General features: G+C 38.0%; 1 protein-coding gene across 7 annotated transcripts in view; it reads left to right on the forward strand.

Moving 5' to 3' along the window:
* The window catches only part of USP37 (ubiquitin specific peptidase 37), a 92,062-nt gene that overhangs the window by 13,316 nt on the left and 64,978 nt on the right, over positions 1 to 13,768 (forward strand). For all 7 annotated transcript variants that reach the window (XM_032637248.1, XM_032637251.1, XM_032637247.1 and 4 more), the window contains 4 exons: positions 519 to 690; positions 5,230 to 5,330; positions 8,001 to 8,179; positions 8,516 to 8,593. In XM_032637248.1, the coding sequence (XP_032493139.1) occupies positions 519 to 690; positions 5,230 to 5,330; positions 8,001 to 8,179; positions 8,516 to 8,593 (530 nt within the window). The remainder of the gene's footprint in view (positions 1 to 518; positions 691 to 5,229; positions 5,331 to 8,000; positions 8,180 to 8,515; positions 8,594 to 13,768) is intronic.

Here is a 13,768-nt window from a genome sequence, read left to right on the forward strand (position 1 = left end):
TTGATGTGTTTTTGAGAAGTGGAATTCTTTTGAGGATTACAGTCTGGATTAGTATATCCTTTTATATTACAGCTGCTTAAACCACTTGCTAGATATTTTATAAGCTTTTGTTTAAAAAAAAAAAAAAAGAAAGAAAAAGCCTCTAATCCAATATGGCTTTCTAAACTGGTGATGGTATAACCATCAAGGCTCTGTAAATTAACTTATTAGTTTTTATAACTTTATAACTGTACTTGAAAATATGCAGTTTCCTACCAAAAAAATCAAGAGTGTTAGGATTACTGTGTAAAAATTTAATAGTATGTGTTTGCCTCTCCTAGAAGTGAAATCTTTGATTTAAATTGTGTCAAAAATGGAAACTCTTTTTGGTTGGGGGGAAAAAAAACACAACTAAATTAATATGGGAAAAAGTAAGAAATGTGTAACTTAGAAAGTATAAAGTTTAGTATTCATTATACAACTTTTTCTGCTTCATTATAATTCGTTTTTAATGATACTTTTCCTTTTGTGTTGATCAGCTAAGTCATAACATTAAAAATGTGGTGCTTCGACCCAGTGGAGCAAAACAAAGCCGCCTAATGTTAACTCTACAAGATAACAGCTTCTTGTCTATTGATAAAGTACCAAGTAAGGATGCAGAGGAAATGAGGTTGTTTCTAGATGCAGTTCATCAAAACAGACTTAATGCAGGTGAGCACTAATCCTCCCAGGGTCTGACATTAGCAGTTATAAAAATATTACTAGGTAGTAGACCAGTATTCCTCATGAATATTGATGCAAAAATTTTCAACAGAATACTAGTAGGCCTAATTCAACAGCACATTAAAAGAATTATACACCATGACCAAGCGGGATTTATTTCTGAAATACAAGAATAGTTCAAGATATGAAAAAATCTATCAATGTGATTTTTCAAATTAGCAGAATGGAGGACAAAAACCACATGATCATCTTGATGCAGAAAAAGTGTCTGATAAAATTTAACATTCTTTCATGATAGAAACACTCAGCAAAGTAGGAATTAAAGGAAACTACCTTACCTCAACATAATAAATGCCTTATATGAACAGCAGATAGTTCGATGATGGAAAACTGAAAGGTTTTCCGCTGAGATCAGGAACAGGAAAGGATACCCTCTGTTACCCATTCTATTCAACATAGTACTGGAAGTCCTAGCCAGAGCACTTAGGCAAGAAAAAGAAATAAAATTGGAAAGGAAGAAGTAAATTTATCTTTGTTCTCAGATGACATGATCTTATATGTAGAACACCCTAAAGATTCCACGAAAGAGTGTGTCTAGAAAAGCAGTAGGATTTAAATTACAATTGGGAAAACTTACCTTGTTACATAAATCTTATATACTTACTTTTTTATATGAAACTTATTCTGAGGTTTTATTCTTGCTATGAAAACAGAAGGTACTATAGAAAATCACACAGTATGATAAGATTCCCCTACCTCCTCCAACCCCTTTCATTTAAAATGTTTTGATTTTTTAAAAATATATATTTATAGGCATCTGGAATAATTTTTAGAAATAATCTGGAATAATTTTTAGGAATAATCTGTTGCTTAAAATGAGGAATAATCTGTTGCTTAAAATGAGTTTTCCACTATTATTGTTAGTTTCCAGCTTTATCATCATCAGTAGTTTGTTATTACTGATATTTTACAGTTGACAAACTTTTGAGCTTTTTAACTTAAATATAACACATTAAAAACATTTAAAAAATGAAGATGTAGCAATGCTACCTTGCTTGGATTTAATTAATACCTCTATTTCACACACTATTTTCTTGTTTAAAAAATTTTTTATGGTTGTTTGCCATTTGGTTTCTATTCATTATGTGTTCATGTTACCAAATCTGAACTATGTCAGTCTTCTAAATATTGAATTTTAGAATCAAGGAATTGAGTACCATTTGAAAGTTTAGAATATATCAGGGATTATGTCTGTATTTCTATATTTGTTTTATTCCATCATATTAATTGAATCACTGTTTTAAGAATTGATGAGTGTAAGGAAAGCATGTCTCTAAATGCATTAGAGGGGACTTCCCTGGTGGTGCAGTGGTTACGAATCCGCCTGCCAATGCAGGGTACACAGGATCTATCCCTGGTCTGGGAAGATCCTACATGCCGCGGAGCAACTAAGCCTGTGCGACACAAGTACTGAGCCTGAGCTCTAGAGCCCGCGTGCCACAACTACTGAAGCCCACACACCTAGAGCCCACGCTCCACAACAAGAGAAGCCACTGCGATGAGAAGCCCGCGCACTGCAGTGAAGAGTAGTCCCTGCTCGCCACAACTAGAGAAAGCCCACGCACAGCAACGAAGACCCAATGTAGCCAAAAATTTTTAAATTAATTAATTTTAAAAATAAATAAATAAATAAACGCATTAGAGTGGAAAGCACAGTAGACTGGGGCCCAAGTTTGAGTCTGAACAACATGGCATAATGGAAAAACATGAGCTTTGGACCTAAACAGGTTTGGGTTTGAATCCTAGCTCTACTTGTTATTTCCTGTGTGGTTTTGGGCAGCTCCCTTAATAACTGAGTTTCAGTTTCCTCATCTCTAAAATGAATGTTTTATCACCTTAATTTCAGTGCTTAATAAAAAATTAGAGCTCATTAATGTAAAGCATGACTGGCACATGATAGGCACTCAGTAAGTCATTACTGCTTTTAGAGTGGCTAGCTGTGGACTCTGTACTCTTAGGCAAGTTGTTTTTATCTTTAGGTTTAAGTTGCCTTAGCTGCCCAAAAGTGATAATATGTACTTTACAGACTAGAGTAAGCTAATGAATATAAAAATACTTTGAAAAGTATGAAACATTTAAAGTATAATATGTGCTGTTTGAAATGAATGGGAAAAAGACTAATATTAGATGAACATTGTTGTCTATAAATAGGACAACCAGCTAACCATTTAAGAAGATAATAAAACTGGATCCTTATCTTACTCCTTCACCTAAATAGATTTTACATTGATCAAAGATTTGAATGTAAAAAAAAAGGTGATACAAGTATTATTAGAAGGGTAGAATGGATTTTAACATAATATATGGATGGAAAAAACCTTTCTGAGTATGACATAAAACCAGAATCAATAAAGGAAAAGAGGGCTTCCCTGGGGGCGCAGTGGTTGAGAATCCGCCTGCCAATGCAGGGGACACGGGTTCAAGCCCTGGTCCAGGAAGATCCCATATTCCGCGGAGCAACTAAGCCCGTGCGCCACAACTACTGAGCCTGCGCTCTAGAGCCCACATGCCACAACTACTCAAGCCCTTGCACCTAGAGCCCTTGCTCCGCAACAAGAGAAGCCACTGCAATGAGAAGCCTGTGCACTGCAACCAAGAGTAGCCCCCGCTTGCCACTAGAGGGAAGCCCGCACACAACAATGAAGACCCAACGCAGCCAAAAATAAAAATAAATAAATAAAATTTTAAAATAAATAAAGGAAAAGATTAATAACTTGGACTGTGTAAAAAATTTAAGTGATCTCTGTGACAAGGAAAAAAGAAAAAACGAAGAAAACTTTAGCCACAGTGACAGAGTTAATATTGCTAATATATAAATACTGACTTTCCAAATCAGTAAGAAAAAAGACAATTCAGTAGAGAAATGGACATATAGGAAATTCAGGAAGAAAAACAGGTGGCCCATAAACACGAAAAAATTCTCAACTTCACCAGTAATTAAATTCAGATTCTTACTGTCACATTGGCAGTAGTGTGAGGGGAGGCAAGATACTCTCATATACTTGGTAGGAGCTTAGAGATTTTTTTTTTTTTAATACATTTATTTATTTATTTTTGGCTGCCTTGGGTCTTTGTTGCGCGCAGGCTCCCCCTAGTAGCGGTGAGCAGGGGCCACTCTCCGTTGCTGCGCGCGGGCTTCTCATTGCGGTGGCCTCTCCCGTTGCGGAGCATGGGCTCCAGGTGCACAGGCTTCAGCAGTTCTGGCACTCGGGCTCAATAGTTGTGGCCTGTAGGCTCTAGAGTGCAGACTCAGTAGTTGTGGCACATGGGCCCAGCTACTCTGCAGTATGTGGGATCTTCCCAGACCAGGGCTTGAGCCCATTTCCCCCCGCATTGGCAGGTGGATTCCCAACCACAGTGCCACCAGGGAAGTCCCGAGATTTTTTTTTTTTGAGGAATAGTGATAGTATCAATTTAGTTTAAAATTGTACATCCTTTACACCAACATTCTCTTTCTAAAGAGTTTTATCCTATGAAAGTTGTTCCATTAGTGCAAGAAGATATGTAAAAGGATGTTCAGCATTATTTGCAATGTTTTTAAATTAAAACATTCCAAATGATCATCAGTGAGAAATTAATAAAATTAAAATATAAAATACTTTTTTGGAGGGGGGAAGGGCCACGCCACAGCTTGTGGGATCTTAGTTCCCCGACCAGAGATTGAACCCTAGCCCCCAGCAGTGGAAGCACAGAGTCCTAACCACCACTGGACTGCCAGGGAATTCCCTTAAAATACTTTTTTTTTTTTTTTTTTTGCGGTACGCGGGCCTCTCACTGTTGTGGCCTCTCCTGTTGCGGAGCACAGGCTCCGGACGTGCAGGCTCAGCAGCCATGGCTCACGGGCCCAGCCGCTCCGCGGCATGTGGGATCTTCCCAGACCAGGGCACCAACCCGTGTCCCCTGCGTCAGCAGGCAGACTCTCAACCACTGCACCACCAGGGAAACCCAAAATACTTTTTAAAGTATATAAAAATTCATATTTATACATTACTTTGCATGTTCTTTAAACTAGCATTGATTTCTTTAGAATAGAAGCCATTTAGTCTGCTGAACTTACAGAGAATGTTTTGGCATATACATTACTGGAAGTATATCAGTCACTGGTTCTGACACATGTCCTTAGCATCCAGTGTCCATGTTCACGCCATAGATACACAGTGACTAACTTTTCTATAGTGTTAATTACCAAATATTTATATAGGAGAATGTCTAGCATTTTCTTTTTGCATTTAAAAACTTACCCTTCTATTATCAATACATGTTTCCAGATTTTTGCATTGTTATTTAATTTTTTGCTTGATCCTAGTTCTAAATTTTAGTTACTGTATATATCAGAATTAATTTCTGTCAGATAAGCACTTTGATTTTTTTTATTTTTCCTGTTTCTGTTTCCTCAAGATTAAATAATAATAATGACATATCTCTTTATTAAAGTAAGTGATTTGAGATTTTTTTTTTTCCCACCAGCCATGAAACCTTCTCAGGGTTCTGGTAGTTTTGGAGCTATTCTGGGCAGCAGGACCTCACAGAAGGAAACCAACAGGCAGCTCTCTTACTCAGACAATCAGGTATGTTTATTTGAATCGTTTTAGCTTTTTTTTAAAAAAAGATAATCTTAGATAGACATTCTATAACGTAGTTGCAGGAAGTAGAATTTAGACTGTAATGTCTAGTAATTCTTGCGTTGTCTCAAGGGTACTTTCCACATATCTGAAATTTACCACAGTGTAATTTTTAAGAACATAGCTTTGAAGTTAGATGTGGGTTTGAGACTTGGTGCTGCCACTTACTAGCTGTAGGTCATTGGAGAAGTTCCTTAAGGTACCCTGAGCCATAGTACCCATCTGTAAAATTAAGACAGCAATAATATTTTAAGGGTTGTTATGAGATAATGCATGTTGTAAAAGTGCTTAGCCCGTGATACCGTATACTAACAACCCCATAAATGTTTGCTGCTATTATTTGATGCGTTTTGGGTCTGTTCTACATTATGAACTTTGCCTCTATACTATATGATACCAGACTGTTGTTGGGTCTTCTGTTTGCTTTTTTTTTTTTTGCGGTACACGGGCCTCTCACTGTTGTGGCTTCTCCCGTTGTGGAGCACAGGCTCCGGACGCGCAGGCTCAGCGGCCATGGCTCACGGGCCTAGCTGCTCCGCGGCATGTGGGATCTTCCCAGACCGGGGCACGAACCTGTGTTCCCTGCGTCGGCAGGTGGACTTTCAACCACTGCGCCACCAGGGAAGCCCCTGTTTGGTTTTTAAACAGTTTTTCTTTCATAAATATTCAGCCAGCCATGAGACTTACTGTGCACTATTGCAGCTTAGCAGTCCTGTGTCTCTTTTAATTTGTCTTAACAAAGGTAAACCAGGTGTGAAAAGAAACTTTGAAGCTCCCCTGTAAGTAAAAGCATGAATTCTGTTTGGCTGTGCAGATAGATTGATTACTTAAACCATTTACTGGACTAAGCAATCAATGAATAAGATTTCATTTTTGTTAATTTCCTTTTACAAGTTGGGGGTTTTTTGTTTTTTTTACATTTTAATTGAGATACGATTGATATGCAGTAAATTGCACATATTTAAAGTGTGCAATTTGATACATTTTTGACTTATGTACATACCCGCAAAAATCATCACCATAACCTAGTGAACATAGCTATAACCCTTAAAAGCTTCTTCATCCCCCTTTGTAATCCTTCTCTCTAGCTCCCTGTCTGGCCCCTATCCCTAAGCCACAAGTGAATTGCTCTGTGTCACTCTAGATTACTTTGCATTTTCTAGAGTTTTATATAAATGGGATCAGTGTATAATTTTTTTTGTCTGGGTTTTTCACTCATTATAATTACTTGGAGATTGATCCATTTACAGGTAGAAATTTAACGTGTTAGAATATTTAAACTATAAGTGTTAACATCTAGCAGATGTTAACATTACATCTAGCAGAAGCAAATATACTTCCACAAATAATGATTCCCATTAGTGAGATTATAAAATCAATTTTGTGGATTGTGACTAGCATTAAGTAAAAAAGGAATAGAGGAGAAAACAATAGAGAAGGTATTATACATAGTAAGGAAAAGTATTGGTTTCTGAAACTTCTGGTTTTATTTATGTGTATGTGTAATATGTTGTGATGTAAAATATTTCTCGCTATGGGGTCATGGTCAAAAAAGGTTGAAAAATATGCAAAACAGTATGCATATAGTATGCTACTGTTTGTATAACAAGAATAAAATATTGATTTTCATTTGCATAAAAAAACAATAGAATACTTATAAGGTGTAGGAGGATGGGAAGTGGAAGAACTGGGTGAATGGCATTGGGGTGATAATGAGACTTCTCAGTATATGGCTTTTATAATAGTATTTTTATTTTTTTTGAATCTTGAGAATGATTTACCCATTTGAAAATAAATTTAACTTTTAAATCGTTCATCCAGATGACCTCAGAGATTTTTTTCTTTCTTCTTCTAAGATTGTAATTCTGTAGAAGGTAATTGGCAATATTTTCCATAGAGATAATCACATAGCTCTTAATGTAGAGTTATAAAACTTAACTGGCAGAATGCTGGTCAAAACCACTGTTTCCCAACTAATATGTGTAAAGTGTGCATTAACTCTGAATGTTTTTAATGTGTTTTGGGGGTAGATTCTTTGATTCATCTTCTGCCAGTAGGCTCTATTTCACTTTCAGTCTCCCCATTGTTATATATATTTGTTTCATTTCTCCAAACTAGAACCCCCTCAAAAGTCATATGCTGTACATATGACTTGGCATTTAAATTGTGGCAACCAAATGTCATTATTGCTCCTTTTTCTCACATTTATGTCACTTTAAATTATCAAAATTGGATTTTTTTCCCTAAAGATGTGTTTTCATGCTGGTCACTAGAACCTTGTCTTGTGTATGTGAGTCCTTTTTTTTTAATCAGTAATTCGAAACAAATTCCTTTCTGCTTCCAGGAATGCTGTGGAATTTGTAAGTTTACAAGAATACTATAGGAAAATATGCGTCAAGCTTAATTTCTGACACTGACCATAAATTAGAATCACCTAGAGTGCTTTAAAAAAAGTGCTGATGAATGGGCCTCACCCCCATACCAGATAGGCTAGAATCTCTGGAGTTGGGTCTCCAGTTGTGGGTATTTTTTAAAAGTTCCCTATATGAGGATCACCGGTCTAAAAGTATGCCAATTAATTTGAAGAACTGGCTGTGTTAAACTTTATTCTTATAGGTCTCTTCAAAAAGAGGAAGTTTGGAAACTAAAGATGATATTCCATTTCGAAAAGTTCTTGGTAATCCAGGTAGAGGATCGATTAAGGCCGCAGCAGGAAGTGGAGTAACTGCTACCCGGACAGTTCCCTCTTTGACATCTACATCCACACCTCTTAGATCAGGGTTATTAGAAAATAGGTATGAAAGACTTTTTTTCTTTCTTAGTCATTAGCTCTGCCTGTTTATAAATGTTTTTCAGGCCTTTTAGAAAGACCAATAATTTGAGAAAAAGATTTTTCCAGTTACAAGAAGAAAGTGTGAAGTGTGTTTTTTGGAGATAATTAGTATTTGTCTTGTGATTTATGTTAGTGACACGTATAGAGCTTGCAGATACACAGTATATTAATTTAAATGTGGTGTAGAGAATTAGATAGCAGTAGTCACGGTTCTTGTTCTTGAGTATGTTGGTTTATACTTTTTAATAGTATGAATTACAACTTTTTAAAAATAACGTTTTTTCTCTGTTCTCTATAGGACTGAAAAGAGGAAAAGAATGCTATCATCTGGCTCAGAGCTGAATGAAGATTACCCTAAAGAAAATGATTCATCGTCGTAAGTCGCTTTAAGAACTTTTATGGCACTAGATCAGTGTTTCTTATATTTGTAATTGCAACCACTAGAGAAGATTGGGATGGTGTTCAGTTTATGGGAATCCCAAAGATAGAAGAACAGGATTTAGAGTATTTTGGTGACAGTAGGTTGTGGGCTCAATAGGGAGAGGGTTTGGCCATTAGTACTGCTTTGGTCATTTCCGTGCACTTTTCCCATCCTAGCTTTTTTTATTTGTAGCACTTAGAAGAAGGATAGAGCTGAAGAACTCTAGATAAGTGTTTCTTGTTGGCTGCTCTTTTAGCATGGACCCCCTTCCTTCTCTCTTCCCTTTACCTGTAAAAAATTTTTTTTACCTTATTCATGTGAAAAGTTAGCTTAGGTAGACATGTGGACACAGTGGGGGAACGGGAGAGTGGGACGAATTGGGAGATTAGGTTTGACATAAATACACTACCATGTGTGAAATAGATAGCTGATGGGAACCTGCTGTACAGCACAGGGAGCTCAGCTTGGTGCTCTGTGATGACCTAGATGGGTGGGATGGGGGGCTGGGAGGGAAGTCCAAGAGGGAGGGGATATAGGTATACATATAGCTGATTCACTTCATTGTACAACAGAAACTAACACAACATTGTAAAGCAATTATACTCCAATAAAATAAAAAAATAAAACCTTGCATAGGTTCTAGGCAAGGAGCATCAATCTTTTGGAGCTATTTTTTATATTGAACAAGAGGGCATACCTGTAATAGGATAGTCACCAGCTCACAGTTCTCTTCCTTATAATGGGTGGGTTGTGGGTTTTGTTTGTTTGTCTGTCTGTCTGTCTTTTGGGAGAGAAAACTTATTACACAGTTGCCAGGTAATACCTTAACAGAAATCAGTTGCTATTCAGTTAACTGGTGTTCGAGATCAAAGGGTCACCAGAAAGGAGTTGTGAAAAAGATAAAGAAACTTTACATAGTAATTGGGTTCTTGGTTCTGTTGCTGTAACAGATACAAAAATCTAGGTAGGTGATAAGACTGGTGTGGTATCTTAAACTACAATGACCATGGACTCAAGTTCCTTCTATCTTCTTGAACTGCCATTCTTAATAAGTAGCTTCCATTTTATGAACCAGGATAGCTTCAGCCTCCACTCTCATGTCTGTATTCCTATTGGGAAGGAGGAAAGGAGCAAAGGGAGGGCATACTGCTCTTGTGTAGGCTGAAAATTGTACACACCACTGTTGTACATATCACATTGGCTGGAACTTAGTCATGTGGTTATATCAAGTTATGAGAAGGTCTGGGAAATGCCTAGCCCAAATTCTATTATGGCAGAAGACTACAATGGTTATTTGGGGACAACTAACAGTCTGCCATATTTACTCTTCTAGCCACAGAATTACCTCTGTTTATCATTCTTCCCGTATATAGAGTACTCATACCTTCACCCTGCTGGAGACAACCTCCATTGTATCCAGCTCAGAGTCCAGGATACCTTCACCCTGCTGGAGACAACCTCCATGTCTCATTTAGTCATTGTATCCAGCTCAGAGTCCAGGATCTCTGGGTTATGTGCAGTTCTCTCCATAAGGTCCAGGTGTGCCTTGGACCATGCGCCTCATGGTCTGACACGTAAAAACTAAGAGGCAGGTTAATCTGCATTCCTCACTTCATCTCCATACGCATATCATTCATTATACATTGCTGGAGTAGGCACAGGATAACCACAATAAAAGTTACCGTTTAGAAAAGATAAGAATAGGAAACTGAGGAGTCATTGGTCTATAGCAGAGATAAAATCTTGTTAGGCAGAAATTGTGAAGACAGTGAAAGCAGTGGAATAAGTTCTTCATTAGCCCATGGAGCAGTCTCTGTGCTATCCTCTGGGAGAAACACTTGCTCATTTTACTCCATAGGACTCCTGGCTTTGCCCTTTGATTGATTTCTTTTGTCTGTTATCTTTCAAGGCCATAGCTGAAGGGGGTTTTGAAGACTATGTTCTTTGGAGCCATTCAGCTTTTGTAGCCTAAGTCATGCTGGTGTAGTTCTGGAAGTTAGAAATCTGTAAGCTTTAGAAGTCTAGAAGTTTCTTTAAAGGTAGAACAAGCAGGCTTTTATAGGCTTGAGAAAGAATTAGGGCCAATATTTTTGTTGTTATTTTGGTTCTTTTAATAAAGTTTTAAATTTTGGAATAATTCTAGATTTACAGGAAAGTTGCAAAGATAGTATAAAATGTACCTGTATACCCCTCACACAGTTTTCCCTAATATTAACATCAGTTTTTCACAAAACTACCTCCAGTTACCTCTTATCATTGCCTCAATTTGAGAATTAGAAGCAGTTGGATTTTTTTAGTCCCATATGGTCTCAAGTTACCACACAATTTTAATTCTAGGCCATTGGCACAGAGAAATGTATTCCTTTTCATCCTTGATTGCAAGCTGGCTAGTTCTTGCCCAGATTTATCTGTCCTGAATAGAACCTCACTGAAAGCAGTAAGAAAGACCAGTGTTCTTAATTGTCTCAACCTTTTCCTTTGAGGTCTGCCTCCCAAGACATTACAGACAACAGTTCTGTAAATATTTTGCTGAACTATAACAATAGTCACCAGCTTTCCAGTCTGTAATATCTGTGTTCTTACCTTCTACCTTCCTACTGAGCTAGTTCTGCATATTATAGGTTTGTTATGGTAGCATCCCACTTCTAGTAACAAAATTTGTGTATTTGGAGTCCAGTTGTAGGGAACAAAATTCACTCTAGCTAGTTTACACACAAAGGTATTTCCATACAGAGAGCATTAAATGGCTTACAGAATCATTAGGAAAGCTGAAAATGTAGACTCTAGGTTAAGCTTTCAGGAATGATTTTGAGAGCCATGCCCCAGATCAGGTCACCAAAGATGCTCCTGGCTGTCATGAAGTGAACAGCTGAATTGGAAGCTGGCATGAAAACTGTTATCTATCTCTAGAACTGTGCTGCCACTGCCAAATGCGGAAATCCTCTACAGGAAAACTAGATACCCTCACGTTGTTGTTAACCACCAGAAGTAGCAGAACACATGACCTCTCCCTATTTCCATTTCCCATATCTTGCACAAGTATATGTAATTTACCTTAAATCTTAAACACTAACTTGGAAATGTAGTTTTTTAGCTTTCTGGCTTCTGTAGAACAGGGAGGTACACTGAAAGGTGGTAGTAATGGACTTTGCATGCCAGTCCACCTTATTCACCACACTTTGGGGAAGTCTCAGTTGTTCCACTTTGAGTTGTCTGATGAACCCTAAATTTCTAATCCTTGTTCTGGGCTAATAATACTTTTTATACCATCACAATTAAATTTTTTAAAGTTTGGACTTCCTAGAAGCAGGCTCTAGATGAACATACTTCTGCAAGCGCCTTATTAAGGAAGTACTCATAGGCGAGACCAGTAACAGAGTAAGGAAAGCAGGACTGGGAAGGGGAAGAAGCCAACTAAGGATGTCACCTTAGATAAAAGTCCCACAGAAAAAAAAAAAAAAAGTCCCACAGAGAGTGGGCCTCATCTTGATCCAGCAGGAGGTCTGGGCTTCTTTCAACTAGAAATAAGGAAGATGGGCTTTCATATTTCCATACTGCACTGTTTTTGGTTAACAGCTGCCTTGGGGCTTTTGGCTCTGCCTAGATGCGTAAAATATTTGAAATAGCCCAAAGGCAGTCTTCTGAAGAACTGCACGTGCTGGCAGTTGAAGACATAATAGTCTAGATGCGTGAGAAGTATAAACAGCGATCTGAGGGGGCTCTGATAGAGCATCACTATTAAGTTCATTCCATCTTATTATAGATTCTTCACATTGATGCTTTTCAATTTCTGGGTGAGAATATTAAAGAAAGGAGGGTTAGTGGGATGAGCTGCAGTTCTTTTTGTCCTTATTGCTACAAATAGCCTTGAGGCTATAACTGATATTATTATCTACTTCTACCATCCATTCTAGATTCACTGCATTTTCCACTAACACTTCTTCTGGTCTTAATGGTTTGCCTGGTGGTATGACTGAGATCTTCTTCTCTGAGGGGGCTGAGCCCCTGGTCACTGTGTACTTCTCAGGTTATGATTGCTATAATTGCCCATTCAGAGTTAAAACTGAGCATGAGAGCACTAAGGATTCCCTGGTGAATTTCCTTTATTCCAAACATATTCTTCCTGCCCTCATTATATAGCAGCAACCCTGCCCCTTATAATAATCAAAGTCAGTTACAGTATGGTAACTCCTTTCTTTGCCTGTTGATCTGCCAGCATGAGAAGCCCCAAATGAGTAGGTAGCAGCCATAGCTTTAGATTAAATGGGACTCTTCCTGTCCCCCTGTTGAAAAAGTCCCCACTCTGGAAACCAGGACCTCTAGACCCACAGAATCTAAATTGAGGGGACAAGAAGCTCAAGAGTGATATTTAGTGGGGGCATTCCTACTTCTACTTCTTGGTTTGCAGACCCATGTATTCTCTATAAATGTAATGGCTTGTTGGTTTGTGCTATATATTGTGTCTTGAAGGGCACCCAGTTCCTAATGAGATCATCTGTAAGCTGCACCTTTAAAGGCTGTTGGCCATCAGATTTGAGGTAATATGGTATGTGGTAGGACCAATGGAGCCTTTGGTCATATGCCCTTATTGTACCTCCTTTTCTTTTGTATAAAGTGGGTTTCTCGTTCCAGGATGGTGTTATGTGAGATTTCATGTTAATAAATCATATACTCTTATGAGTCCTCAGATAGCAGTGCAGCCAAGGCACTGTGGGCAGGAAAGGCAAAAGCAAACCTAAAATATATGCCAATTCCAACCAGAATTAATTGCTACTCTTTCTGGGATGGAAGGTGTCTAATGTAATCAACTTATCACCAAATGACTGGTTGATTTCCTTAAAGGATAGTACTCAATCACGGGCTGGGGATCAGCCTCTGCTGCTGACCAGTTGGACATTCAGCAGCATCAGTAGCTAAACCAGCCTTATTGAAGGGGAGCCCCTATTGTAGGGTGCATTCAGAGCTTTTATCTCTGCCACCATGGCTGTTATTCATGGGCCCTTTTGTAGAAATACTTGGATGGCTGAGTACAGAAATTGAATGGCATCTCCTGGACAAGTTACCCTGCATGATTGTTTCTTAAGTGGAGACATTAAGAGACTTAATGTGTCTTTAGTGGAGTTCTCTGGT

The sequence above is a fragment of the Phocoena sinus genome, chromosome 7 (assembly GCF_008692025.1).
Source record: "Phocoena sinus isolate mPhoSin1 chromosome 7, mPhoSin1.pri, whole genome shotgun sequence".
In the NCBI taxonomy this organism is placed as follows: domain Eukaryota; kingdom Metazoa; phylum Chordata; class Mammalia; order Artiodactyla; family Phocoenidae; genus Phocoena; species Phocoena sinus.